The sequence below is a fragment of the Aquarana catesbeiana genome, linkage group LG02, assembly GCF_042186555.1.
Source record: "Aquarana catesbeiana isolate 2022-GZ linkage group LG02, ASM4218655v1, whole genome shotgun sequence".
NCBI lineage: Eukaryota > Metazoa > Chordata > Amphibia > Anura > Ranidae > Aquarana > Aquarana catesbeiana.
In genome coordinates, this window is record NC_133325.1 from 580855144 (window position 1) to 580882703 (window position 27560).

Consider the following 27560-nt stretch of genomic DNA (forward strand, 5'->3'; position numbering starts at 1 on the left):
TTTTCTAGCAGTTTCATGACTGACTAGCATCTTTCGAGACCCTTCTTGTGCAGAAGTGTGTGCTGTGCCCTACCCTAGACCAATAGTCCACTTTGGGGTGGCAGCAACAGAAGCAGTCCTTGATACAGAAGCCAGGTTAGCCAGGACAGGAGGGAACAAAAAAGTAAAATAAATAAATAACATGGCTGTCGCGCTGTATTCCGCATTTACCATAGATGCATCTTTTTCTGTCTGTCCTTTGTGTTGGGGTATGTGGGAGGACATCTGTGAAATGCCTCTCATGCAGCCAGCAAACTGCATCAGGATTTGGGCTTTGGGCCACAGCGCCTTCTGGATACTAAAGAGCGGAGGAGTTTATCACTTCCTGAAATTTTAGAAAGGATCCAGTTCTTGTAAATACCAAAGCATTGTATAGAACCAACTGAAAGCAATAGCCAGCCAATTAGAGTTTGCAAGCACCTTAGGAAGGCTAATATAGGCTCTACAAGCCTCTGCTCAAATTCTTGGTGGCTGCGGTTGCATTACGCTACTAGTGCTAGCCACCTCACCAGCTTGTACTGCACTGCTGATGCATGCCACTTCACCATGAAATACTGTAGTGCTGGTGTCTAAAAGGTCAGGATTTACTATGCTGCTGGTGCTTGTCAGGTCACCAAAAAGTAGTGCAGTGCTAGTACTTGCACCCTGCTGCAAAGGAGCATAATTAGGCGTTTCTAGAACCTCAGCAACATGGGGTCGGGTATGCCTGGTTTCACCATCTGAGCTAGCTGTTAGGGTAACGCTGCTTTCTACAGGTTTATATTCTGGCCCCCCTTCGCTCTTATCTGTCATGCTCTGAATCCTGTACGCCTCCTCACTAGTGTACCTTTTTTGGATATTTTGTATCTTTGCAATTACCTAGTGGCGACTATGGAGAAAAAAAAAAAAAAAAAAGTTCCTGGCTAGCATTCAGGGACTGCTTGTGCACTAGAAATAAAATGAACTGCTAGTGCTAGCAGAGATCAGGCCTTATCTTGCCAACACTGAAGTTTTGCAGACAGTGTATCAGAGGTGGCAGTGATCAGAAAAGTTATACTGACAGTTGGGGGGGGGGGTGTCAAATGTAAGTGCTGGCAGTGATCAGGGCTGATCCTGCTAACACTGCATTTTTGGGGACACTAGTATAGTTCTGACCAGGATACAGACCAGTGATCAGCGACTTAGTGTGACACTGATAGAGTAGCAGGCAATCAGGAACTTGCGCTGACACAGTGATCAGTGATACATACTGTACTAATGACACTGGTGTCAGGGCAATCAAGGGGTTAAATATGCCTAAGGTGTATGTATCTGTCCTTTCCTCCTTGAATGAAAAAAGCTCAGGGTGAGAAGAACCAGCCAGATTGTGTGTCTGTTTACAAGCAAGACACGGGGCTACAGCCAATCAGGTTCACAACTAAAGTAAAATCATTGGCTGAAACCAGCTGACAAACCTGTACTGTAGCCAATCACAGCATGGGTCAGCAGGGGGTGCACACTACAGGTACATTGCCGAGCCTGCACCTGCCACCTGCTCGCAGTATATTAACTGTGAGCGGGTCAGCAAGTGGTTAACGTTTTAATAAATAAACGAAAATCAATACAAAACATTAATATAATGTTATTAATAGTAAATAAAATACTTTGTGTATATAAAAATATATACAAAAAAAGTGTCACACAAGATTACTGCAATGCTTGTGCAAAAATCCACAGTGCTGCTCCTGAAATCCAAAATGCATTTACAAGACTCAGGTTCATGCGCAGAGGCTCTACAGGATATCCTTGGAACCGTATAAAAAGCAAACAAACATTCTCAAATCAGCAATCATTGTGGACTGATGTATTAACTTCATGAAGTTCTAGACACTCGAAGTCAAGGAATTTTTCTAATTGTTCATCTGTACATTACAATACTTCATAGAAGTTGAGGGCATACGTCGCAGCAGTGAGTCTCCAGTATCCTCTTCTTTTGGTTTATCATAAATTGTAGAAATGAAATACTTTGTTTTTTTTGGTGCCGAGTTGAATGTTGATAGTTTTTCTCCATGATACCTGTGAAAAACAGAACAATTACATTTACAATCCATTCATACCGATACTCTAGTTACTTATAAGGAATCAGTCTCAAAACAAATACATGTACGGGAAACCTTATTGCAAAGTGGCAATCTCATAACCTAAGCACAATCCGAATTACAGGACATTCATTTTTATGTGAAGCCGAACAGCGTCAGTTTTACTTTCTGGTAAATAGTATGTGGCATGGAGTCCGTCTTCTCACATAAGTTTGAGACAGATTCTTTGCATTTGATGTTGCCCATATCAACCACTTCTTGCCACTGGGTAGCTTTCTCCCTTGGATGACTGGCTGTTAAGAATTAACCTTCTACCCCACATTTCTTTTACTACCAGGTCCTTTTTCATGCAATACCTCCCAGGTCTTTTTTGTCTTCTGGTGGCTCTGGCTTCAAGATTACTTCCACAATTACCTTTCTACATTTCGCGCTTTCATAGTTACCTGGCCAACCTGATCTATATGCCTGCATGTACAGTTGGTACTTTAGCATTTATGTGCTTTTTATACCTTTGATACTCCCTTGCACTTTTAACAACTTCCCGCCCGCCGTATGCAGAATGACGTCCGGGAAGTGGTTGCATTATCCTGACTGGGCGTCACATGACGTCCAGCAGGATAACATGCTGGTGCGCAGCGCGGCGATCGCGAGTGCGGCGTGTCAGTCTGACACCCCGCATCTCCGATCGTGATAAGAAGTCTCTGTCAGAGGCTTCTTACCATGTGATCAATCACAGCTAATCATCGCGAGGCGAGAACCAGGAAGTGCCGGTAAACGGCATTTCTCGGTTCACGCTGACAGGGAGAGCCAATCGGCAGCTCTCCCTGTCAGAGGGAGGGTCTGTGCTGATAATCAGCACATTGATTATCAGCACAGCCCCCTCAGATGTGCCCCCTTAACTGTCAGTCAGTGCCCCAATTAAAACACAGCTCGCAGTGCCCATCAAAGTGCCAATAAGTGCCCATATCAGTGCCCACCACAGTGCCAGTCAGTGTCCATCTCAGTGCCCAGCAGTAAAACCTGTCAGTACCTCAACATCAGTGCTGCCCATCAGTGCTGCCCATCAGTGCCCATCACAGCCGCCTGTCAGTGCCTAGTGCCGCCTGTCAGTGCCCATCAGTGCCGCCTATTGGTGCCCATCAGTGCCGCATAGCATTGCCGCACATCAGTGCCCATCAATTCTACATATCCTTGCATCCTCATCAGTGCCCATCAGTGCCACCTCATCAGTGCCCGTCAGTGAAGGAGAAAACAAAATTTTATAACCGAAACGAAGAAAAACTTTTTTTTTTCAAAAATTTTGTTCTTTTTTAGTTTGTTTAGCAAAAAATAAAAACCGCAGATGTGATCAAATATCACCAAAGAAAGCTCTATTTGTGGGAACAAAATGATAAAAATTTTGTTTGGGTACAGTGTAGCATGACCGCGCAATTGTCATTTAAAGTGCGACAGCGCTGAAAGCTGAAAATTGTCCTGGGCGGGAAGGGGCGAAAGTGTCTGGTATTGAAGTGGTTAAGTACCTAGTCTAAACAGATCATGTATTTACATTGTACTGTCTGCCAGAATAAAATGGGGCCCTTAGTGTTTATACCTGCAAGCTCCTTGGTAGGAGGAAATGCTTCAAATGAGGCACATTGGTATGCATGATTCTGCATGGCTAATATCGGTAATAACTCACACAACAGCTTTGATATGATTTCTTTTTATTCAGGAGAGTGAAAAAGATTGAAGGAACAGCCTATTAAATATTAGAACCGATGAGCATGTAACTAAACATGTTTTGTATTCCTATGACGTATGGATAGATTCTTACTTGGTTATGTCATGTGTATCATATTGCTTTTGCAGTTCATGGTGAATATAGAATTAGAATTTGCAGAGGATCTCTTCTAGTGCTCGGTCCGGAAATAAGGAGGAGAATCTCTGCGAATTATATCTGAAAATTTGATCAAAGGTCTCTTTAAAAGCGGAGTTCCAGTCGTTTTTGCGTTTATTAAAAGTCAGCAGCTATAAAAAAAAGGAGCTGCTGGCTTTTAATAAACACACACTCACCTGTCCCAGGATCCAACGATGTTGCCGCCCAAAACCTCGGTTCTCTCTCCTCGGCGCTGGAATTACAAGTGTGGGCACCCGGCTGTGACAGCTTGTGGTTTGTCCTCAATGGTCAGGCAATCTTCTGGGACCTTTGACCTGTCCTAGAAGATTGCAGGGAGGGGGAGAGTAGAATTTCCCTCGGATCGCCTAAGCAGTCCGAGCGGAAACCTGTCAAAATTAGGTACCCCCCCCAAAAAAATTTACATGCCAAATGTGGCATGGGAGAGGGGGCTAGGACTGCTTAAAGCAGAACTTTCCTTTTGGTGGAGCTCCGCTTTGAGTAAGGATGTTTGAAAGGGACATTATAAGCTTTGCCTTCTTTTTAGAAAAGAAATGTAGGATGGACATAGAAATTTGTAGGTTCCATTTGTCCACTGAATGTACTGTAGATTTATATGTCAGTGATGCAGGATTAATGTGATTTTAAATGTCTGGTGAGGTGTGCAGTGACAAAATAATTGTTTTGTTACTTTTATAGTGGTAAATTGATTACGTCCCAGCTTGGTTATCTCTATTTTCAAAAAAAGGGGTCATTATAATGAGAGTCTAAAGATATGGGAACTGGTCCAGCTGGGAACGTCTAACTAGATAAAGTACACGCTTACTCCCTTTGGCGTTCATGAACCTGCAACTTAGCTAAAAAAATTTCACTACACAAAAACTTAAGAGTGAACTTGTTCTCCACACTGGATATTTCTTTTATTTTACATTGCAGAAAATGTAGTAACATGAAAAACACTTCTGCTGAAGCAGGAAGGAGTAAGGCCCCTTCCAGTGGCGGAGTCTGCCAGCGGATCCGCCCACTCAGCAGGGGATCTCTCCGCTGATCCCCGTTGTTTAGGCAGAGCAGACAAGGACGCAGCCCGCTTTCCTCTATGAGATGTCAGGTGGAAACGGACTGTCATCCGATCCGCTAGATGGATCCGTCCATCTGATTTTAGCGGATAGGATCGGATGTTGGAGGGTATCAACAAACACATGTCCGTTGACATCCGCCGCTCCATAATGGATGGTCCAATTGGGTCCATCTGAAAAACTGAGGTGGACCCAATCGGTTTGGAGGTGTGAAAGGGGCCTAAATCTTCAAGGCAGGTATACGAAGAGATAACTGTAATGCCGCGTACACACAGTCGGACTTTCCGACAGGAAGTGTTCAATGTGAGCTTGTTGTCAGAAAGTCCGACTGTGTGTATGCCCCATCGAGAACACTTGCTGTCGGAATTTCCAGCCACAAATGTTTGAGAGCTGGTTCTCAAATTTTCCAACAACTTCACTTGTTGTCGGAAAACCCGATCGTGTGTACACAAGTCCGTCGCACAAAAGCTCACGCATGGCTATTGAACTTCCTTTTGCTCGGCTCATCGTACGTCTTGTAAGTCACCGCGTTCTTGACATTCGGAATTTACAACATTTGTGTGACCGTGTGTATGCAAGACAAGTTTGAGCCAACATTCTTTGGAAAAAAATCCACGGTTTTATAGTCAGAAAATCCGATCGTGTGTATGTGGCATTATTGGATAGATCTCACTGCTGGAATGCGTTGAGGTTTAAAAATAACAATATATATTAGGTCAGATAGCACACAGTCTTAAATTTAATTCTAGTTATAAGTGGATTGACCTTTTAAAAAGGGGAATTCCACTACTGTTAAAATAAATAAATAATAAAAAATAGCCATACATGACATTTTGTAAATTTTAGGGTTATTAAAAATGACCTAACTGCCATTCCAAGAGTTAAATAGTTCTACAGGGATGCCAATACTTTTCACACTGGAACAACGCAAAGTGCAACAGGTGATTATGAGTACCCCTTTAGTATTCAGGAATCAGTCTTGCAAAATAGAGCAAAACGGACAGATTTCTCTTCAGAACAGACACAGGTAGGACTCTCCTACAAAGTTTAGTAAAATCCTTGTAATGTACCATAGATCTCCGAGAAGTGATTGTTTTTCTCAATAAAATTCGAGTTACCGTTAAAGAGATGACACAAAGGTTTAACAATAAGGATTATGGAACATTAGGATTATATAAACAAATATGCATTTTATTTGTGGACATACCCAAAGCCACGCTTGCATTTAGGATTCTGTCCTTCATTCTCCAAAGCCTCTGGTATTCCTAAACCCCTAGCACCAAGTCCTTTTCCTTCCATCCAGCCATGACGCTCCAATACCCTTCGCCCAACTCCCTGTAAAAAGAAGAGCATAAGATAAAGAATGAGTGGATGGGCAAATTGCAGTGTGTGTGTGTACTTAGCAGACACCAACAAATAAAGCTATCCAGCAAAAAAGTGGCAGTTTAAAGGGTTGAGAAAAAACATTTACCACGGTCAGGGGTGCTTACAATGGTCAGCATTTATTTTTTTCAACACCTTTATCCCAAAATGGGGAAAAAAAACATTGCTGGACCTGCTTAAAAAAGTGTTAGCTGGAGACTGGCTTTAAATTGTTACTCACTTATGTAAAGTCCAACTAACCTAGCCAACCTAAGAGAGGAGGTGCGTTTCTGGCTGATAGATAAAAATAAAGGAATAAAAGCTTTACTAAAAACAAAGAAATGCAGACACATTCAATGATTGGTAAGTTACAATAATGTACGTTTTTGTTTTTGTGTTTGGATACACTTTAACCGCTCTGGAAGATTTTACCTTTGTGACCAGGCCATTTTTTGCCATTAAAGCACTGCGCTACTTTTTAAAAAAATTTTAGTAACAAGTACAAAACAGACAACCACCACTACAATGCAACAGCACCAGCAGTCTGAAAGGCTCCTATTGAATACATTAAGTTTCTCATACAAGAATAAGGCTTCACATCACAATAAAAAGCACGTGGAAAAGAGAAAAACCCAAACACAAAACTCCAATACAAGATCCACATCACACCTAAAAAAAAAAAAAAAAAAAAAAGTCACATGAACAGAAATATAGTGGAAAAATGTATGTAGAAACCGCACTAAGGAAACCAAAAAAAAGTGGTGGCAAGACAATTACCAACCATCCACAAAATTGGGAGCCGCAATAAATATGTACAACATCAATACAAAGGTATATAAGAAAAGTAAAAAATCGTGCCAACCAACCAAAAACTGTGCGATTAATAATTAATAAGATCCAAAATCAATATACAATTGTGATATTGCATATCATATATAGTATATATACACAATAATATGTGAGATTAATCAACAGTGCAAAAGAATGCATATAAATACTTAAAAAACATATGACGTGAATTAATGTTAAACATCAAAAATCATTGGCAATTAATAAATTGAATAGCAAATGATAAATAAACCACTCTAGGTGCACAAAAATAAAAACCATAAACAGTACAATGTAACATACACCAGTGAGTGGTGAAATAAAGTCCATAAACGGTGAACAAATTGTCTTCAAATACTGTGTGAAATCCACCACCAATATCAGCAGGAATGCGCCCTTACCAAAACACTGTGATCCCCCATCACAGGGGATCAGGGAGAGCTTGTGTTATACCATAGGCTGGCTCCATGGGACAGCAGGCAATACCCCAGGTACTGGATGGCCACCTCACAACAGCAGAAAGATTGGACTTGTACAGGTGTACACCTGACAAGCCAATCAAGCTTGGAAGGTAACCAATGAGGCACCAATTCAATGTATGGAATACAGCGTTTTGATGGATGTTCCGCTGAATTCAGCAGAGTAGACACAGCTTACATGCAGATGAAAATCAGCCAAACCATAGATAAAGGAAAGAGATAGGGCACATAGAGTAATACTGTATAGGATATTTATTCCAGATAAAATCATAAGTATTACACTTACATTTGCCAATAGGAATACATAGCAAGAAATCCCGACGCGTTTCGCCTAAACAGGCATACCCCAGATGCCTGTTTAAGCGAAACGTGTTGGGTTTCTTGCTGGTCCACAGTTGTCTCTTTTTCAAGCGCCTGTATTCCTATTGGCAAATTTTAATTTTTTAAAATAACATTTTATTATATTTAAACAGATATGTGAGCATGCGCTAGGAGTATGTATGTGTGGTTTTGTTGAGAAGTCATTATTGCTGTTGTAAAGAGTATCCTGTTAAATGTTGTTGTATGTATACAACAACGACAATAAAGTATATCTTATCTTAACATATTTATGCAGATATTGTCAAATTGTACTCATAATTTCAATGTGGATTTCTTTTTATATTACTCTTGAAATATTTAATAAACATATTCAACCTAATTGCATGCTGTATATAATTCTAATGGAAAATGGTTATTGAAATGAATGATCTGGTGACAGGATCTCTAACTACTTGAAGCTGCCAGTTATAACCCTGTTTTTTTGGGGGGGTTTTTTCAGCCGGCGATCCCCCCCCCCCCGTTGTATCTCGGGCTTACTGCTCTCACCAGCAAGCCCAAGAAACAATCTGGCAGTTCGCGCAGTTGGCCCTAGAGCACCTTTATGATCTAAGAGGCTGGAAGCGAACCCAGATGTCTCCATAAAGAGGACCTGTAATCCCTTATTTCTATTACAAGGGATGTTTACATTTTATTCTGATAGAAATAAAAGCGAAAGGTTAAAAAATAAAAGGTAGAGGGTAAAAATTAAAAAAATTTTAATTCACATTTTTTACACCCCCATTCGTCCATGCTTGTGAGTAGAAGCGAATGCATGTGTAGGTTACGCACATGTAAATGGTGTTCGCACCACAGGTATCACCGCAAAACGTAATAGCATCGCCCATTAAGTATCATAGTTTGTCGCCATTCCACAAGCATGCACAAATTTTAAAGCATGACTTGTTAGTTATCTATTTATTCTGCATAGCATCATATTTTACCAAAAATTGGGACATATATTAATTAATGAATTTTAATGCAAAAAAATAAATAAAAAATGTTGTTTTTCCAAAAAAATTATATGTTTGCAAAACCGTTGTGCAAATACTGTGCGACATAAAAAAAAATTTTCAACGAACACCATTTTGATCTCTAGAAAAAAATCTATATATTTGAGGGTTCCAAGTGCATGTCTAGCAACAAAATATGGATTTTTAACTTATAAAAACAAAACAAAAAAAAAAAAAAGTGTCAGAAAAAGGCCTTGTCTTAAACATTGTGGTACCTGCGTCAGCCATGCAAATTCCACCATAGTTAGTCAGGTTGAAAAAAGACACAAGTCCATCCAGTTTAACCATAAAAAAACAAATAAAATAGAAAACATTGTACAATCCAAAGTACCCAATTCTATACCCACAGTTGACTCAGAGGAAGGCAAAAACCCCCAGCAGAGCATGCTCCAATTTGCTACAGCAGGGGAAAAAATTCCTTCCTGATCCCCCAAGAGGCAATCAGATTTTCCCTGGATCAACTTTACCTATAAATTTTAGTACCCAGCTATATTATGTACATTTAGGAAAGTATCCAGGCCTTTCTTAAAGCAATCTACTGAGCTGGCCAGAACCACCTCTGGCAGGAGTCTATTCCACATTTTCACAGCTCTTACTGTGAAGAAACCTTTCCCTATTTGGAGATGAAATCTCTTTTCCTCTAGATGTAAAGAGTGCCCCCGTGTCCTCTGTGTTGACCGTAAAGAGAATAACTCAAATCAAGTTCACTATATGGACCCCTTATATATTTGGACATGTTGATGATATCCCCCCTTATTCTCCTCTTCTCAAGAGTGAATTCAGTTCCTCTAATCTTTCCTCATAGCTGAGCTCCTCCATGCCTCTTATCAGTTTGGTTGCCCTTCTCTGCACTTTCTCCAGTTCCCCGATATCCTTTTTGAGAACTTGTGCTCAAAACTGAACTGCATATTCCAGATGAGGTCTTACTAATGATTTGAACAGGGGCAAAATTATATCTCTCTCTGGAGTCCATACCGCTTTTAATACAAGAAAGGACTTTGTTCGCTTTGGAAACCGCAGCTTGGCATTGCATGTTATTATTGAGCTTATGTTCTACCAAAACCCCCAGATCCTACTCCACTACTGATTCCCCCAGTTGTACTCCCCCTAGCATGTATGATGCATGCATATTCTTAGCCCCCAAGTGTATAACATTACATTTCTCAACATTAAACCTCATCCGCCACATAATCGCCCAATTAGACAGTGCATTGAAGTTGGCTTGTAAATTAGAGACATCCTGTAAGGACGTTATTCCATTGCATAGCTTGGTGTCATCTGCAAAGACAGAAATGTTACTTTTGATCCCAGAGCCAATATCATTTATAAAGATATTAAAAAGTAAGGGTCCCAGCACTGAACCTTGAGGTACACCACTGATAACTTTAGACCATTCAGAGTAAGAATCATTAACCACTACTCTCTGAATTCTGTCTTTTAGCCAGTTTTCTATCCATTTACAAACTGATATTTCCAAGCCTGTAGACTTTACCTTACATATGAGCCGTGTGTGCGGAACTGTATCGAACGATTTTGCAAAATCCAAGTATACCACGTCCACAGCCACCCCTCTGTCTAAGGTTTTACTTACCTCTTCATAAAAAGAAATCAGGTTTGTCTGACAACTTCTGTCTTTCATGATTCCATGCTGTCTGTTGCTTAAAATGTTTTTTTCCAGAAAGAACTCGTCTATGTGGTCTTTTATTAAATGCTCCAGTATCTTCCCGACTATAGAAGTTAAGCTAACAGGTCTATAGTTACTTGGTAAAGACTTTGATCCCTTTTTAAATATAGGCACCACGTTCACCCTGTGCCAATCCAGTGGTACTATTCCAGTCATTAATGAGTGCCTAAAAATTAGATACAATGGCTTTGAAATTACAGAGCTCAATTCTTTTAGGATCCGTGGGTGGATGCCATCAGGTCCAGGTGCTTTATCCACCTTTAGTCTGTCTAAATAGTTCTGGACCATATCACTTTTGAGCCATTGTGGATCATTCAGGGCTGTGTCAATACCACCCCCATTATGGACATGAGCTCCCCCATGCTCTTTTGTATACACAGAGCTGAAGAAAGTATTTAATAAATTAGCCTTCTCTTTGTCCCCGGTCTCCCACTCTAGATTATTTTGTAAAGGGCCTACATGCTCAGACCTGACCTTTTTACTATTAATATATTTGAAGAATTTTTTGGGGTTTGTCCTACTTATCTTTTGCAATCTGTTGTTAGTTTTGAATTTTTGCATCCTTGATTTCCTTTTTACATAGTCTGTTAAATTCTTTGTAACAATTAAACAACACTAGAGTTCCTTAATTTTTATATTTTTTAAAAGCTCTTTTCTTATGGTTTATAGTTTTTTTTTTTAACTTTGACTGTGAGCCACATAGGTTTTATTTTTAGCCTTTTAAACTTATTGCCCATGGGAATATACTTTGCAGTGAGGTCCCAAACAGTCTTTTTGAAGAATTCCCATTTCTGTTCTGTGTTTATCAATGCCAATATTCCCTCCCAGTCTAAATCCTGGAGAGCAGCCCTCATCCTTGGAAAACTTGAAGTTAAGTGTTTTTATCTTTCCCATATGTATTTCTTGTTTACAGCTAACATCAAATGAAATCATGTTATGATCACTGCTACCCAGGTGTTCCTTTATCTGAACATTAGTAATTAGCTCTACATGGTTTGAGATTACCAGGTCCAACAGAGCTTCATTCCTAGTTGGGGCCTGAAACTGGACCATAAAATTGTCTTGTAATAGGTTTATAATTTTTTGCCCTTTAACTGTCCCAGCAGTGCCATTACTCCAGTCCATTTCTGGGTAGTTAAAATACCCCATTATTATCACCGTCCCAGCCTATGCAGCCCTTTCCATCTGTGCAAAGAGCTGAGTCTCCACCTCCTCATTAACATTGGGTGGTCTATAACAAACTCCAATGATTAACTTTGAACTATGCACATCTATATGCAGTTCTACCCATAATGCTTCAGGCTCATCACATTCTCCATCAACCAGGTCCTCGTTCACACTTGCTTTGAGATCACTTCTCACATAGAGACAGACCCCACCACCTTGCCTTTTTACCCTGTCTCTCCGAAAGAGTGCATAGCCAGGAATAATAATAGCCCAGTCATGTGAGGATTGAAGCCAAGTTTCAGCAATACTGATTACATCATAGCTCTCCTCATGCACCAGAGCTTCCAACTCACCTATTTTGCTTGGCAGACTTCTGGCATTGGTGAACAAACACTTTAATGCATTATTACATTTTGCTCTGGTGTTTTTCATATAATTTTTAGTAGTACAAATGGCACTATAGTTTCCAATGGCTGTTTGCAACATGGGAACTTTCTTGTCACCTGCCATAACCCCCCCCCCCCCCCCATCTATCCTCATTCCACCCTCCATTAATGTCTGACCCCTAACTGACCTGTCTCCCCGATGTAATTCTACTTCACCCTCCCCCCTCAATTCTAGTTTAAATACTCCTCCAGCCTTCCCATAAACCTCTCCCCCAGCACAGCCGACCCCCTTCCATTCAAGTGCAAACCGTCTTTAGCATATAGGTTGCACCCCAATGAAAAGTCAGCCCAGTGCTCTAGAAACCCAAATCCCACCCCCCTACACTAGGTCTTTAGCCAAGCATTCAGCTCTCTAATCACCCCCTGCCTTTCCTCTGTTGCGCATAGCACAGGCAATATTTCAGAGACTATCACCTTGGAGGACCTTACCTTCAACTTGCAGCCTAGTTCTTGAAATTGATTCTTAAGGAGCCTCCACCTTCCATGTATACTGTCATTGGTTCCAACGTGGACCAAGACAGCTGGGCCATGCCCAGCCCCTCCCTCTAATTTATCCACCCGGTCCACCACATGCCAAACCCTAGCACCAGGGAGACAGCAAACCATTCGGTTGAGGCGATCCTGGCGACAAATTATTTTATCAGTCCTTCTGATTATAGAATCCGCTATTACCAACTGTCTAGGCCTACCTGCACTCCCCTCACCACCTCTACTAGATGGGCTGCTCTCCCGGTTGTTAGGGGGTAGCAATGACATCTAGGGCTGTCACCTCTGTTTGCCACCTCCACATCTTCACCCAACTTGGCAAATTTGTTTTGATGCACAAATGCAGGACTGGCCTTCCTTTTCTGCGAGCCTCTTCCACTCCCTCTAACTACATTAACCAATCTTCCCATCTGATAATCCTGACTTGCCCCTCCACCCTCCACATCAACCCTACTGACCACCTGCTCAGCGAGCAGAGGGCCCCTTTCAAGGTTGTCCTTTCTGCCCAGTGTTGCAATTGCTCCTCCAGATCTCTAATGTGAGCTTCCAGAAGGGCAACCTGCTCACATCTGTCACAGTGGTATCCATCCTGGAGCTGTTGCACCAATTTTTCATACATGTGGCACATTGTGCACTGAGCAAAACCTTCAACCCTGCTAGCACTCATTTCCCAGTTACAATACAATTACTTAAAGGAATTTTAAGATTTTACTTACAGGTTAGAAGACTCCTGTCTTAACTCCTGTTTTCAACTCCTGGTTATTAACTCTCCACTTTAGTTCAAAATTCCACCTATGTTCACAAAATCCACATGTAAGGCACCATCAGCAGGGAGCAAGCTCCTAGGGGAGTTTGTATAGACGCTTTTATACACCTGTGAATAAACCACTCCCCTTAACCACTTCCCGACCACGTCACGCAGATATACTGCGGCAGAAGGGCACGTACAGGCAGATTAACGTACCTTGCCCTTTAAGAGGCGGCTCGCGGGCGCCAGCCGGGAGCTCCGCGATCGTGGGTCCCGCGGATCAGATGTCTGCAGGGATACCTGCGATCGTCTCACGGTGAGAAAGAATGGGGAGATGCTAATGTAAACAAGCATCTCCCTGTTCTGCCTAGTGACGCTGTCACTGATCTCTGCTCCCTGTGATCGGCGATCAGTGTAGTGTCACACACAGCCCCTCCCCCCACTGTTAGAAACACTCCCTAGGACACACTTAACCCCTACAGCGCCACCTAATGGTTAACCCCTTTACTGCCATTGACATTTTTACAGTAATCAATGCAATTTTTTAGCATTAATCGCTGCATTAATAATAATAAAAAAAAAAAAAATAATCATCAATAAAAATGCCATAAAACTATCCTCTATTTTGCAGACGCTATAACTTTTGCGCAAACCAATCAATAAACGCTTATTGCGATTTTTTTTAATCAAAAATATGTAGAAGAATACATATCGGCCTAAACTGAGGAAAAAAAATGTTTTCGTAAATATTTTTTGGGGATATAGCAAAAAGTAAAAAATCCTGTGTTTTTTCAAAATTGTCGCTATTTTTTAGTTTATAGCGCAAAAAATAAAAACCGCCGAGGTGATCAAATACCACCAAAAGAAAACTATTTGTGGAAAAAAAAAAAAGGACGTCAATTTTGTTTGGGAGCCACGTCGCAAGACCGCGCAATTGTCAGTTAAAGCGTGCAGTGCTGAATCACAAAAAGTGCTCTGGTCAGGAAGGGGGTAAATTCTTCCGGGGCTGAAGTGGTTAATTAGCAGGAAGAAAAAAAAAAAAAAGCTGTTTAAAAAGTGTCAGAAAAAAAAAGGAGGGAAAAAAAGTATTTTAAAAACTGATAGCAAACGTATCAAAGGAGGAAAAAAACCCCAAAAACAACGCTTGCAAGCAGAAGCAGTCAAAAGCACAACTACTGGTTACCAACTCTCCCCACTTTAGTTCAAAATTCCACTTATGTTCACAAAATCCACATGCAAGCCACCATCAGCAGGGAGCAAGCTCATGTCACAGTAACTTACGGTTTAGTGACCGATTTTTTTTTCTTTTTTATGTATATAGCAGCAGTCATGTAAAATACCAAGCCGCTGAATCAGTGCCATCATTTAAGCACCAGCTCAAGTTATTTTAAACTATCTGGTTCTAGGGAATTCTCCAGGTATTCTATATTGATTTACATTTTTTGAAATCTTAAAATAAAAAAACAAAAAAAAAACAAAACAACAAACAAAAACAAAACAATTTGTCAAATATGGATTTATTTTTATGGACATTGGAAGCACTGTCAAACTGGTACGTGTTCCAGTTTCTTTGCTGTAAGGAGATGCTCTAGACCTACAAGCATTGTTTCAATAGTTTAACCTTATATAGTAAAAATGTGTATATAAAGAAAAATAAGGAAATTATATCCACACATACATACACACACACACACATACAGTTGTGCTCATAAGTTTCCATACCCTGGCAGAATTTATGATTTCTTTTCTTTCAAAAACTTTTCTTGGTTAGTGTTTGGCTGAAGCCATTTATTATCAATCAACTGTGTTTACTCTTTTTAAATCATAATCACAACAGAAACTACCCAAATGACCCTGATCAAAAGTTTACATACCCCAGTTCTTAACCACTTAAGGACCGAACCTCTGAGATTTGTTGTTTACAAGTTAAAAACAGGTTATTTTGCTAGAAAATTACTTGTCACACCGTATTTGCGCAGCTGTCTTACAAGCACATTTTTTTTTGGAAAAAAATACACTTTTTTGAATTAAAAAAAATAAGACAACAGTAAAATGAGCCCGATTTTTAAAAAAAAAATTGTTAAAGATAATGTCACGCTGAGTAAATTGATACCCAACATGTCACGCTTCAAAATTGCGTCCGCTCATGGAATGGTGACAAACTTTTACTCTTAAAAATCTCCATGGGCGACGTTAAAAAAATTCTACATGTTTTGAGTTAAAGAGGAGGTCTAGGGCTAGAGTTATTGCTCTCGTTCTACCAATCGCGGCGATACCTCACATGTGTGGTTTGAACACCATTTTCATATGCGGGCGCTACTCATGCATGCGTTCGCTTCTGTAAGCAAGCTCGCGTTTAAAAATATCTATTTTTTTTCTTATTTATTTTTACACTGTTCTTTAAAAAAAATTAAATAAATTGTGTCACGTTTATTCCTATTACAAGGAATGTAAACATCCCTTGTAATAGAAAAAAGCATGACAGGACCTCTTAAATATGAGATCTGGGGTCAAAAAGACCTTAGATCTCATATTTACACTAAAATGCAATATTGAGTTGGCCCACCCTTTGCAGCTACACATAACCAAATGATTTGAACCAGTGCACAAATAGAGATTATATATTAGGGCTGCAACTATTATTTTTTATAATCGATTAGTTGGCCGTTTGTTTAGATTAATCGGTTTAGAACCTTAAAAATTGTGGTGTATAATTTAGTTAATATGTAAAGTTTTTAAAAAAGGCAATTTATTCTTAAATATCTCTATGCAGTAGTAAATATAAATGACCAACTATATGGTTAGGGAGAAAAACATCTGATCCACTCTGAGAATAATAGACAGAAGAGATATACTGTATATACTATTTAAAGGGTGAATCTGGTAAATAGACTCAGAGATTAAATTTTTTTTATTTAACCACTTGCCAACCACTGCACGCCAATGTACGTCGGCACAATGGCAGCAGTGGGCAAATGGGCGTACCTGTACGTCCCCTTTAATTGGCGGGGCTAGCAGGCGGACGTGCCCGCCGCGTACATCGTGACCGTGCCCGCGGAACCGTCAGACTCGATGTCCGCCGGACTCCCGGCGATCGTGTCACGGAGCAGAATGGGGAAGTGCCTATGTAAACAAGGCATTTCCCCCTTCTGCCTTGTGACATGACAGAGATCACTGCTCCCTGTGATCAACACCACCAACCTTTGTATGTCGCTCAAAACAGCCAAGGCCATTTTTTTTCTCTTTTGCGTCATCCAGTCCATCTCGCCTTCTACATTCTAACCGCATCTTTAAATAATCTTTGGCATCCTTATCTCCAGCACCAGGTTCATAATATTCACTCATATCTACATCCCAATCATCAGCAGTTTGTTCATCAAAATCTAGTAAAGAAATGAAAATATTGTTTTAGGACAAAACACAAAGATCATGGAAGAAAAGCACTTTAAATGTGTATTCAATCATTTCTTAAATCTGCACCTCTTCATAGATCAATACTTACCCCCTTCTTCCTCTTGCCAGAATTGAGCATCTGTGTAGAACACCAGTCCTGATCCACCCTTCTCCCATTTCAGTTCAATTTCCTCCTCAAACAAGCGTTCCTTGCAACGCTCCTGTGACGTGACATCCTCATGTAAAGCTTCATGCCGCTCCCATTCCTCACATGTGTCATTATCCTTAAAACAAAAAAAAAAAAAAAGACAAATGCTCACACACTGTGCTAAAATAGTGGTCAAAAACATACAATTCCACCCTCCTAATTTGTTACAAGGGTAGAGGAGCAGCACCTCAACATAATGGGTGATATTTCACGTTAATGACTATTTAAAGTTTCCCATTGTTTTCTTGCTCTTTGAGAATGGTTATCAAGAGTCCTACTCAGTGAAATTTCCTTTTGATTGCATTTCATTCGATGAGATCAATTTGTGCTGTGTGCGCATGTAGGGAGATACTGTAAATCAGCCAATTCCTTTTTGTTATGTTTGTTTCTTTTTTTCATTTAAAAAGGTGCTCATTAGAGGACAATGAATAGTTTACTACTTACAACGTAAACAGCAGTCATTCCTAGTACCTACAAAATAAGCTGAGAAATAATCAATTAGGAGGTACATCAGTGCAAAACAGAATAAGGGCTCTTTCACATGGGGCGGATCAGTGATGATCCGCCCCGTGAACATCCGCTTGCCCACGGGGATCGCTCCGCCGATCCCCGCTGAGCAGGAAAATGACAGTGTGCAGCGACGGACCTGTCAGAGCGCCGCTCTCCCCTATGGGGGATCGGGTGATGACGGACCGTAGAGTCCGTCGTCACCCGATCCGAAAACGGATGGAAAAGTAGGTTTTTCCTCCGTTACACTTTTTCGGATCGGAGTGGGTCGGATGTCAGCGGACATGTCGCCGCTGACATCCGACGCTCCATAGACCTCCATGGAGTGTCCGTTCAGGTCCACCTAAAAAACTGACAGGCGGACCTGAACGGACAGTCCGTGTGAAAGAGGCCTTAGGAAGCTGGTATAAGCGGACAGTTAACTGCAATGATAACCTGCTAAGTAGACTATGAAAAAAAAAGTAAAATCAACACTACATGCTGAAGTGGCCAATGTCTTCCCAATAGTATCATCAAAGTTTGGGCAATTCAGAATTATAGTAGTCAGATGATGTAACTACATTGCAGTCTGTTGTAAAAGAGCCAAGCTGGGTCTGTGCGAACCAGAGTTTTTGAGAACTTTTTCTTTTTTTTGGGGGGTGGACAAAAGAGGACGAGGAGGATGGGACAAACAAATTTCTTTCCGACTGCACTGAGTGAAAGTAGGCCTGGGATATTCTGATGAGTAGAGCTTGCAGCAAAAAACAAGAGTCTGGGCATCACATTCATTTTAAGCACGTTGCAGCAGCCAAACCAGGATTAGGTCAGCAGACAAGGAAGACCATACAGGCTGGAAGTTGAGCTTAAAAATTTAATTTAAATTTACGGGGATGTTGGTTCCCAGGTATTTAATAAAGTGAGTGGCCCACCTGAATGGGAACGTTGGACAAAGCCCGGCTAGTGCAACCTGGGAGAGAAATGCTAAGTGTTATATGTTAAGAAATGGTAATGTTAAGTGATTTTTGGAAGTTGACCTTAAAAAAGTAATTACGATGACTCCTTTAAAAGTGTTACTAAACCTAAAAATGTTTACCTTAAAGTGCATTGTTTGCATTAAAAGGTAAACATTTTTTTTTTCAGTGTCCCTGTGCCCCCTGTGTGAAGGGGAAAAGAGGGGAGAAGAGATCAGCGCTGTGCAGTGCTGCATCTTTTCTCCCCTTACTTTCTCTTTGCATAGCATTCAAGCAGCAGCAGGAGCCATTGGCTCTTGCTGCTGTCAATCAGAGGCAGTGAGGAGGAAGTGGGGGGCGGGCCTAAATCCCGCTGTGTAAGTCTATGGAGCGCCGCTCTGTAGATACACAGGTCGGGAGCGCAGGGACTACGCTCTCCCCATAGCCAGCTGCTGGCTATGGTGGGCCCTCTAAAGAAGAGGAGGAGCCAAGATCGCCACCGGGGACCCCAATTGGGGGGGGGGGGGGGGGGGGGAATCGGGGCCACTTTGTGCAATACCACTGCACAAAGCAGGCACGTATACCAGGTTTATTTTAATTAAAACATTTTTTTAGTTTAGCAACACTTAGAGAGGGCAGGGAGGTGAGAGGTTCTGTGATGTAGAAAAGGAGATTGACAGCGTAAGCCGCTACCTTGTGGTTGTAGTTGCCAGCCTGAACACCCCATATGATCCATTTCCAAATGTCAATTACAATCAAAGTTTTATTAGAAAATATTACAACTTATATGTTGAATAAAATAAAGTGTTAGCATAGTTCTAACACAACACCTTATTGCATACATCCATCAATCAACCCATAACACCACTGGCTAAAGTTTTGATAGTATGTAACAGCTACTTCAGTTTGTGGGCGACAGGGTTAAAGCTGGGCGCATTTTATAAACACTTCTTCACTTGTGTGCAGTGGTTTGCTGTCTCCCTGTGGCATATCTTTTTGATACAGCGTTATGCTTTTGGGCTTTATTTAGCCATTAGCACTGTTGTAACCTAATTAAGGACCTGTATGACTGGACGACTTATGGCCCTCCTTTTTACCTCTTGTATACCAGGAATTTAATTTTTCATCTGCCCCGGCTTATGTATTCAGCGATATTATATTTATTCCTAGCCTCTGAACATACTACTCATCTTATCGTGGCTATATATGACTTTATATCCTAAACTAAGGTAGAGAAACATATTCTCTTATCTGCTTTGTCTTTGAACCTTGGCTGTGTCCTGAAGAAGCCTAGTGGCGAAACGTGTAGACATACAAGGGCTCACTGCACTTAAGCATAGATGCATATTTTTCATACTTTTATTCTATTTGATTGTTTTTGTATTGTTAACCTTAATAAATTTAATTGTTTATAATATCTCTTTTCCATTGTTTCTTAGCCTAAAAAGTCTGCCTTGTTGGTAATACTAAGTATTGCCCCCCTTCCTTCTATTTATGTTCCCCCTTTCCCTCTTTGGGATGGAATAGAATCAACATTGGCTATATCCATATTTTTTGTTCCTCGTCTAGTCCAATTATATTATTCATTACATTCATCTTACTTATATCATAGCTCTGGATATCAGATATTGTTGGCAACTTTTTTTTACCCATGGCTAAGTTTTTTTGGTTTGTTATAACCTAAATAATCTGAAAACGGCCTTTTTTTCTTAAATATAAAATTGAAAAAAAAAAAAAATTAACCTTTCACTATAGTCATCTCATCAAGCAACAGGTGTTCATAATCCTCAAAATGTCTTGGGGATCTGCATACTTCATCAATTCTAAGGGAAGATCATTCTCCGGTTTGTAGGATAAACCAAAAGGTTTCAAGTACGTCATTTTTTTTTTTTTTTAGGATTAATGCTTTATTAATGCTCTTTTTGACATAAATGGCAACTCCTCCTCTTTGCTAGTAGTCAAATCAATACTTACATCATCAGACTGTGACTCCTCCACAATGTTTTCTTCCTCCACAATGTCTTCCTCGTCTTTGAGCACTTTAGATCCTATACTTCCCCCTTCTGTTATCTCATGTCCAGTAGCTGTATATACACCTTCTTCTTGCTTCGCAATCTCTGTTCCTACATAGTCATACTGTACATTCCCATAGCGTCGTCTTGAGCGACGGAACTGTAGCCCCAATCGAGGTATAAGTTTAGGTGGTAAGCGACAAGACCTTATTAACTGTAAAAATGTGGATATTGTTGTCCCAACATTTCCCTGAGCCATCAGTGCTGGAGGGTTGAATTCAGACATCCTAAGTAGCTCTTTTGAAGTTACTTGTTTTTCCTCATCAGTAGTATGTTTCTGGGCTTCAAGACGTGCTTCACGACGTGTCTTGTATGGGAAGTCTTGCAAGTCTATTATAGTTTTCAAAACACAAGAAAAAAAATACATTAGCGTCTACAACATAACAGGAAATTTGACCTACTAGTAAATTCCAAATTTTTGAGTACAGTGCAGGACACAAAGTATTCATAGACCCTGGGATATAGTCTCACAGCCTCAAGTGATCGGACACTGGAAAAGGTTTTGAAGACATGCCCCCTGGGTATCTGGCCTATAATCCTATCCCACTCCATAAATTCTCAGTTTTGCAAGCAAGAAATGCAGAGTAACCAAGGAACGGAAAGGAGAGTGGCCTGTACTGTACTACAAGACATGGATTTTACATGCAAGTCATAATTTCTCTCATCTAAAAACGTAAAGCACAGGACACAGACAAAGTACTCATTGACCCTGGACATCCCCATGCATCGAATGAGAAGGTTTGGCAACAAGGCAAACAGTACTGTGCCAAAAGACTCAACAAGGGTCAAAAAGGAACCTTACTGCCAAAATGCCCAGGAAACTCCCACTGAGCTGGTGGGAATGGCATGTGAATGAGAAAGCAAAACCCGCCTAAAGCAGGTCAGAAGGAGATTAATAGCCCTTCTTCATGAATTCTAAATGATCTCAAAAGCATTTTTAAATTATGTCAAGCCTAAAGAATGTTGTCACTGGCCCTAAAGTCTCGTTTACACCTGAGGGAGGAAGGGTAGGAAAAACATGTGATTGAACTTTGTTTTTACCGGGGGTGTGCACATGCTGGGGCTGAGATCCATTGCAATGCAACAAAAATTATCCCTATGTTGAGCTCAGTGGGCAGTACTACCCACCGAAAGTGACCAATTCATCTGAATAAAGCTGCACTGCAACCATGTGTATTTCACGGGGGTGTGGTGGTGCAGGTATTTGAGGGTTAGCCTGGCGATCAAATCCCCTTTGAAATGCGATTCACTGTGCATCACTCTTCAAAAGGACATTGCAAGTGTAAATGAGCCCTTAACACAGACAACTATCCCTGTGCCAATGACAGCAGCATGTATCTGCTGAATCCTGCAGCTGTTTCTGCCACCTGTGAGCAGCTAGCTGCTTCCATGGCAGTTGTTGTTGCACTTTGCATGCATCCAGCAGTGAACACCGAAGGTAACCACTGGCTGTTCGGCTAGGCACAGATAGCTGCGGCTGCCACCGACTTGGCACTGAAGTGTACAGGGCTCAGCGGCCAGATGGCAGAAATGCAAGATTCATGCTGCTGTCATTTGGGCTAGGACTAGCCGCCTGTGTGAATGTAGCATTAGGGCTTAGGTTACCAGACATCCTTATCCTGCATTTGACATACATCTGGTATGTACTTCAAACACATATCAGCAAAATTACCACGACTATAACTGAGCGGTACACATGGCTGTTCAGGGGCTGCATTTCATCTGCTTGGAGTTGTGCTGAGGTGCTTTACAGGCAGCATGTCCTATTATAATGTATCTGTACTGCAGGCAGAGCAGATGAAACACAGCCTTTTCTTGCTTATTTCTACGTAAACCCAGCTGCTGGTGATAAAAGTAGAAAAAGCTGCGTCTGACTAGCACACTTATTGTCGTAAACCCCAAGACTGGTGCCAACCACCCTGCTTTTTACATATACCCTCCCCAGTTGCTGCCCACCACTTATTTATAAGTTAGGAGAGTGTAAAGTGACAATCCGCTATTCAATTGGATTGTACATTCTCCCATCAACTTTGCAGGCCTGTCTGATTTGATACAGATGCAATGAATAGTGTAGGTCTAGCCTCATAATACAGTTTTTTTAAGGGTAGCCAGATGACTGCTTATTCAATCAGCCCGAGGTGGATGGAGGAATCCTCCGGTGTCAGAATACATTGATAAGAGCTGCAGCTGACTGGCTAAAGTCACTGAACAAAAATGAAAATTTACCGACAAGACCATTCGATAGGAGTTGCTCAATAGATTGACTTCTCTAGACTGAAAACAGCCATAATTGGATGAAACTTTGGTTAGTCCTTGTTGACGCAATCGAATTTCAATCCACTCATGGCCCCATGGGGAGCAGTGATCCTGAGATCATGGCTACTGTCAAACTTTACAGCCAGCGAGCGGCTTATACATCTGTCTGACCACTTTTACAGGGGGAGGATGGGGGGTGATGTGGGTGGTTGGGCCATATGACCATAGAAAAGAAAGAACTTCTGTTCCCCAACCATCTCTATGATGTGTGAGACTGGAGCGGACGAGGATTTAGTCACTTCCAGTTTTGGCATTTTATTTACTGGGTTTGACTGGCTGCTTTGGAAGGCAGAGGAGAGATCTCGGTTCCCCGGACCTCTCAATAAAGAGTACCTGTCACTGCCCATGCTATCACGAGGGATGTTGTTCATCCCGGGGAAGGGAGGAGGGAGAAGAAAATGTAAAAAAAAAAAAAATAAATAAATAAAAAATGAAAAAAAGTGTCCCCATCCCTGCGTGCTTACTTATGCGCAAATGCAAACATGCACATAGGTCCAGCACACATATGCGATTCGTACCACACGCATGTAAGGTATTGCCACAAACATCAGAGAGCAATAATTCTAGCACCAGACCGCCTGTGTAACCCTAAACGGATAACCTGTAAGGGCTTTTAAAGCATCACCTATGGATAATTCAGTGTACCGTAGTTTGTCGCCATTCCATTGACGTACGCAATTTTAAAGTGTGCCATGCTAGATATCTATTCAGCAGAACGTAACATCATCTTCTATATTTTTCCAAAAAATGGGTATTATATTGGGTTTGTGTAAACGAACATTCAGCAAAGTGTATTTGCTCCAGAGAAATTGCGCTTGATAAACCGTTGTGCAAATATCAGGTGGGAAATGTCAGTACTGGCCCAAATGGCAAGTGGTTAAAGCTGCCCATAGATGGGTCCGTTTTTTTTGTTATTTTTTCATTCTGCCAGCGGGTTTAACGAAACTCCCCCCCCCCCCCAAAAAACTGACCCCATATCCCCAGCCACACATAAAATATAAATGCAGGAATCCTCCCTGCTATGGTCATTGTATTCGAACAGTGGGGCTCCCAATCATCAAAATACACTGATTGGCGCTGAAGCCGACTGGCTGAAAGTGCTGACTGAATGGAAATTTCCTAGCAGGACAGTTCATGAGAAGAAGTTGCTCGATAGATCAACTTCTCATCAACAGGAATGGCCATAGATGGATCAAAATTTGGCTGCTGAATTTCTATCAATGTATGGCCAGCTTAACCACTTGCCTACTGGGCACTTTTACTCCCTTCCTGCCCAGGCCAATTTTCAGCACTGTCACAATTTGAATGACAATTGCGTGGTCATGCAACACTGTACCCCAATTTTTTTTTCACACAATGTCCCTTTCTGGCCTTGTTCACATCAAGGTGCAGAGATGTCAGTTTTTCTGCACGCGTTTTGTTTTCTAGGTACCCTGTTTACACCACAATGTGCAGATTTTTTCAATGTGTATGCAGTTTTCTGCAGGAGAAAAAAAAAAAAAAAAAAAAACGGACATGACATCAACATTGGCCTGAATAGGGCACATAACTGATATTAACCACTTACAGACCAGCCTCATTTTGAGATTTTGATGTTTACATGTTTAAAACAGTTTTTTTTTTTGCTAGAAAATTACTTAGAACCCCCAAACATTATACATTGTTTTTTTTCTAACACTCTAGAGAAAAAAATGGCAGTCATTGCAATACTTTTTTTCACACCGTATTTGCACAGCGGTCTTACAAGCGCACTTTTTTTGGAAAAAAATCACTTTTTTGAATAAAAAAATAAGACAACAGTAAAGTTAGCCAAATTTTTTTTTATATTGTGAAAGATAATGTTACCGTGAGAAAATTGATACCCAACATGTCACGCTTCAAAATTGCGCCCGCTCATGGAATGGCGTCAAACTTTTACCCTCAAAAATCTCCATAGGCGACGTTTAAAAAATTTTAAAGGTTGCATGTTTTGTGTTACAGAGGAGGTTTAGGGCTCTAGGGCTAGATTTATTGCAATCACGGCGATACCTCACATGTGTGGTTTGACCACTGTTTTCATATGCGGGGCGTTTTAAATTTTTTTTTTTTCTTATTTTACTTGATTTTATCCCTTGTAATAGAAAAAAAGCATGACAGTCAAAAAGTCCTCAGATCTCATATTTAGACTTAAAGCGGGATTCCATCATTAAAAAAAAAAAAAATTAAAAGTCAGCAGCTACAAACACTGTAGCTGCTGACTTTAAATAAGTACTTACCTGTCCTCGGTGCCCGCGATGTCGGCTGCCCGAGGCCGACCCGTCCCTCGGCTCTCGGGTCCCGGCACCGCCATCCTAGGTACATAATCACACACATAGGTTGGACTTGATGGACTTGTGTCTTTTTTCAACCTCACCTACTATGTAACTATGTAGGTAAGGGAAACAGGCAGTGGAGCCTTGCGGCTTCACTGCCAGTTTCCTACTGCGCATGCGTGAGAGCTTTATGAATGCGACATACACAGTTCCCATAACACACCGCACCCCATTCCCCAGAAGACAACGCGGAAAGCAGAAGACTGAAGATCACCACGGTGTAGGAAGAGGCAGATTAGGAAGACTGCCTAGCAACAGCCATTTCACGTAAGTAAAAAATTTTTTTTTTTTCTTTTCCTCCATTTTTCAGGTATTTTTTGGTGCATTTTTTTTTCAGCGTGGACCTCCACTTTAAATGCAATAAAAAAAAAAAAAATTGTCATTTGAAAAAATGACAACAGAAAAACGTGCGTTTAAGACGTTTGGACGGAAGTGACGTTTTGACGTTGCTTCCGCCCTGCTATGGTATGGAGATGGGAGGGGGCCACCTTCCCCTCCCTCATCTCCATACCCAGCAAGGAGACAGATATGATCGCATCCGCCGCTGCCAACGGCTCCGGTAAGCGGCAGAGGGCACCGGATCGCGGCGAGAGGGCCCCTCTCCCGCCACTGATAAAAGTGATCTTGCGGCGAATCCACTTTTATCTTGTAGCCAACCGCCGGCCGAACACGGGGATACCGGAGTTATGGGAGCTAGCTGCTGCCATCACAACGATATCCGTCCCCAAAAAAGGGATGTACATCGGTGGTCGGCAAGTGGTTAACAAGCTTAAAAACTCACTGAAAACGCACATGAAATCTGTTGTCTCTGCAAGTGAAATTTGCATGGTTTTCCCCATCAGTTTTCATACATGTATGGTGTGAACAAACCCTTAGAGAAGACGGTTATCGGCTCTCTTCTCCTCTGGCAGCATGAGGAAAGGAGTGCCGATAACCGGCTTCTATTTACATCCACAATCAGCTGTGGCTGATCACATGGTAAAGAGCCGCTGATTGGCTCTTTACCTCAGTCTGTGATCAGCTGTGTACTCTGGACACTGATCACAATGTGTGCCACCCATGCGATCACGGGAGAACGTCATACGATGGCCTCCCAGAACTAGCCGTCATTCAGCTATAGTGCAGTTGGCAAGTGGTTAAAAGCAGAACACCCCCCCCCATACTTTACAGCCAAGAAGCTGCCATCTTGGCCTTGGTTTGAGCTTCAACCGCCATGATGATCAATTATATGCGATCAGTTATAACACCAACCGTTTGACAGTTTGGTTGAGAGCACAATCAATGTGACAGTTATAGTCCACGTGTAACTGTTTTATGAAACGGTTAAATCAATGGGTTTAGTCTGAAGGAGATTGTTAAATGTATGGGCAGCACATATCATGCATATCTTTCAGTGGATATAGCCAGACACACTCACCTTCTTTTGGAGCTGGCCGCACCTTATAGATCAGGCACTTCCCTGGCACCTGATTGCCCTCTTTATCTATCCAGGGTTTGCCATGATACATGGAACGGAAGCTGTGCGCTCTCTCCGGCTTCACCGTCACCGGGCAGCAGAAAGTCACAGGTTTACCGTCGGGACCCCTCCGCTCTGGGCGATGCCGGTAATGGAAGCAGACAAAGCCACCACTCTCCGTGAACTGGCTGAAGTAATGGCGGAGCTGGGCTGATCGAAAACTCCGAGGAATCCCACTCACAACAAACACTACCGGACAGCTGGGCGCCTCCATCTTCCAGGAACTGCTAGCGAAAGTCACCTGACCACTGTTTCGTCAGATTAGGCGACCCCTCGGAATGTGTAACGGAAGTGACGTTTCGTCGCCGCCATCTTGCTACACCCCGCACGCCTCCATAGTAAGGATACACTGGGAAGGGGGACAGCGGACATCTTGTTACACCCACCGGAGTTTTGCATTCTACACTATTTTTTAACAGTAAACTGAGGCTATATAGTGAAATACAGTACTTAGAACTCCGTATGACTGTTTAGATATTGAATTTTAAAAGCAGCGAACTTCTGTCAGATTAACAAACCTGTGAGATAAGCAGGCTTGCCGCTTCTTTGAAAATTCAACATCTAACCAGTCACACGGAGTTCTAAGTACTGTATTTTACTATATAACCTCAGTTTACTGTTAAAGATAAGTGTACAGTGCAAAATTCCGGAGA

The 27560-nt window shown here is 41.5% G+C and overlaps 1 protein-coding gene across 1 annotated transcript; it reads right to left on the reverse strand.

The window, feature by feature from the left end:
* On the reverse strand, positions 1 to 27280 carry GPATCH3 (G-patch domain containing 3). The gene is made up of 6 exons (XM_073616169.1): positions 26809 to 27280; positions 20627 to 21054; positions 17118 to 17292; positions 16817 to 16998; positions 6253 to 6380; positions 1 to 2073 (listed from the first exon to the last, which is right to left on the reverse strand). The coding sequence occupies exons 1-6, from the start codon at positions 27119 to 27121 to the stop codon at positions 1908 to 1910; spliced, it is 1392 nt and encodes a 463-aa protein (XP_073472270.1). The 5' UTR covers positions 27122 to 27280; the 3' UTR covers positions 1 to 1907.
* Between the last annotated feature and the right edge of the window lie 280 nt (positions 27281 to 27560).

What these genes read in the sequence shown, in the direction of transcription:
- GPATCH3 (XM_073616169.1), bottom strand. Translation starts at nt 27,121, where the DNA reads ATGGAGGCGCCCAGCTGTCCGGTAGTGTTTGTTGTGAGTGGGATTCCT. An exon ending in AGGAGTCACAGTCTGATGAT is followed by an intron (nt 17,293 to 20,626) that starts GTAAGTATTGAT and finishes TTTTGTTTTAAG; the next exon opens with GATAATGACACATGTGAGGA. An exon ending in GTTTTGAGCGACATACAAAG is followed by an intron (nt 6,381 to 16,816) that starts GTTGGTGGTGTT and finishes TTCTTTTTACAG; the next exon opens with GGAGTTGGGCGAAGGGTATT.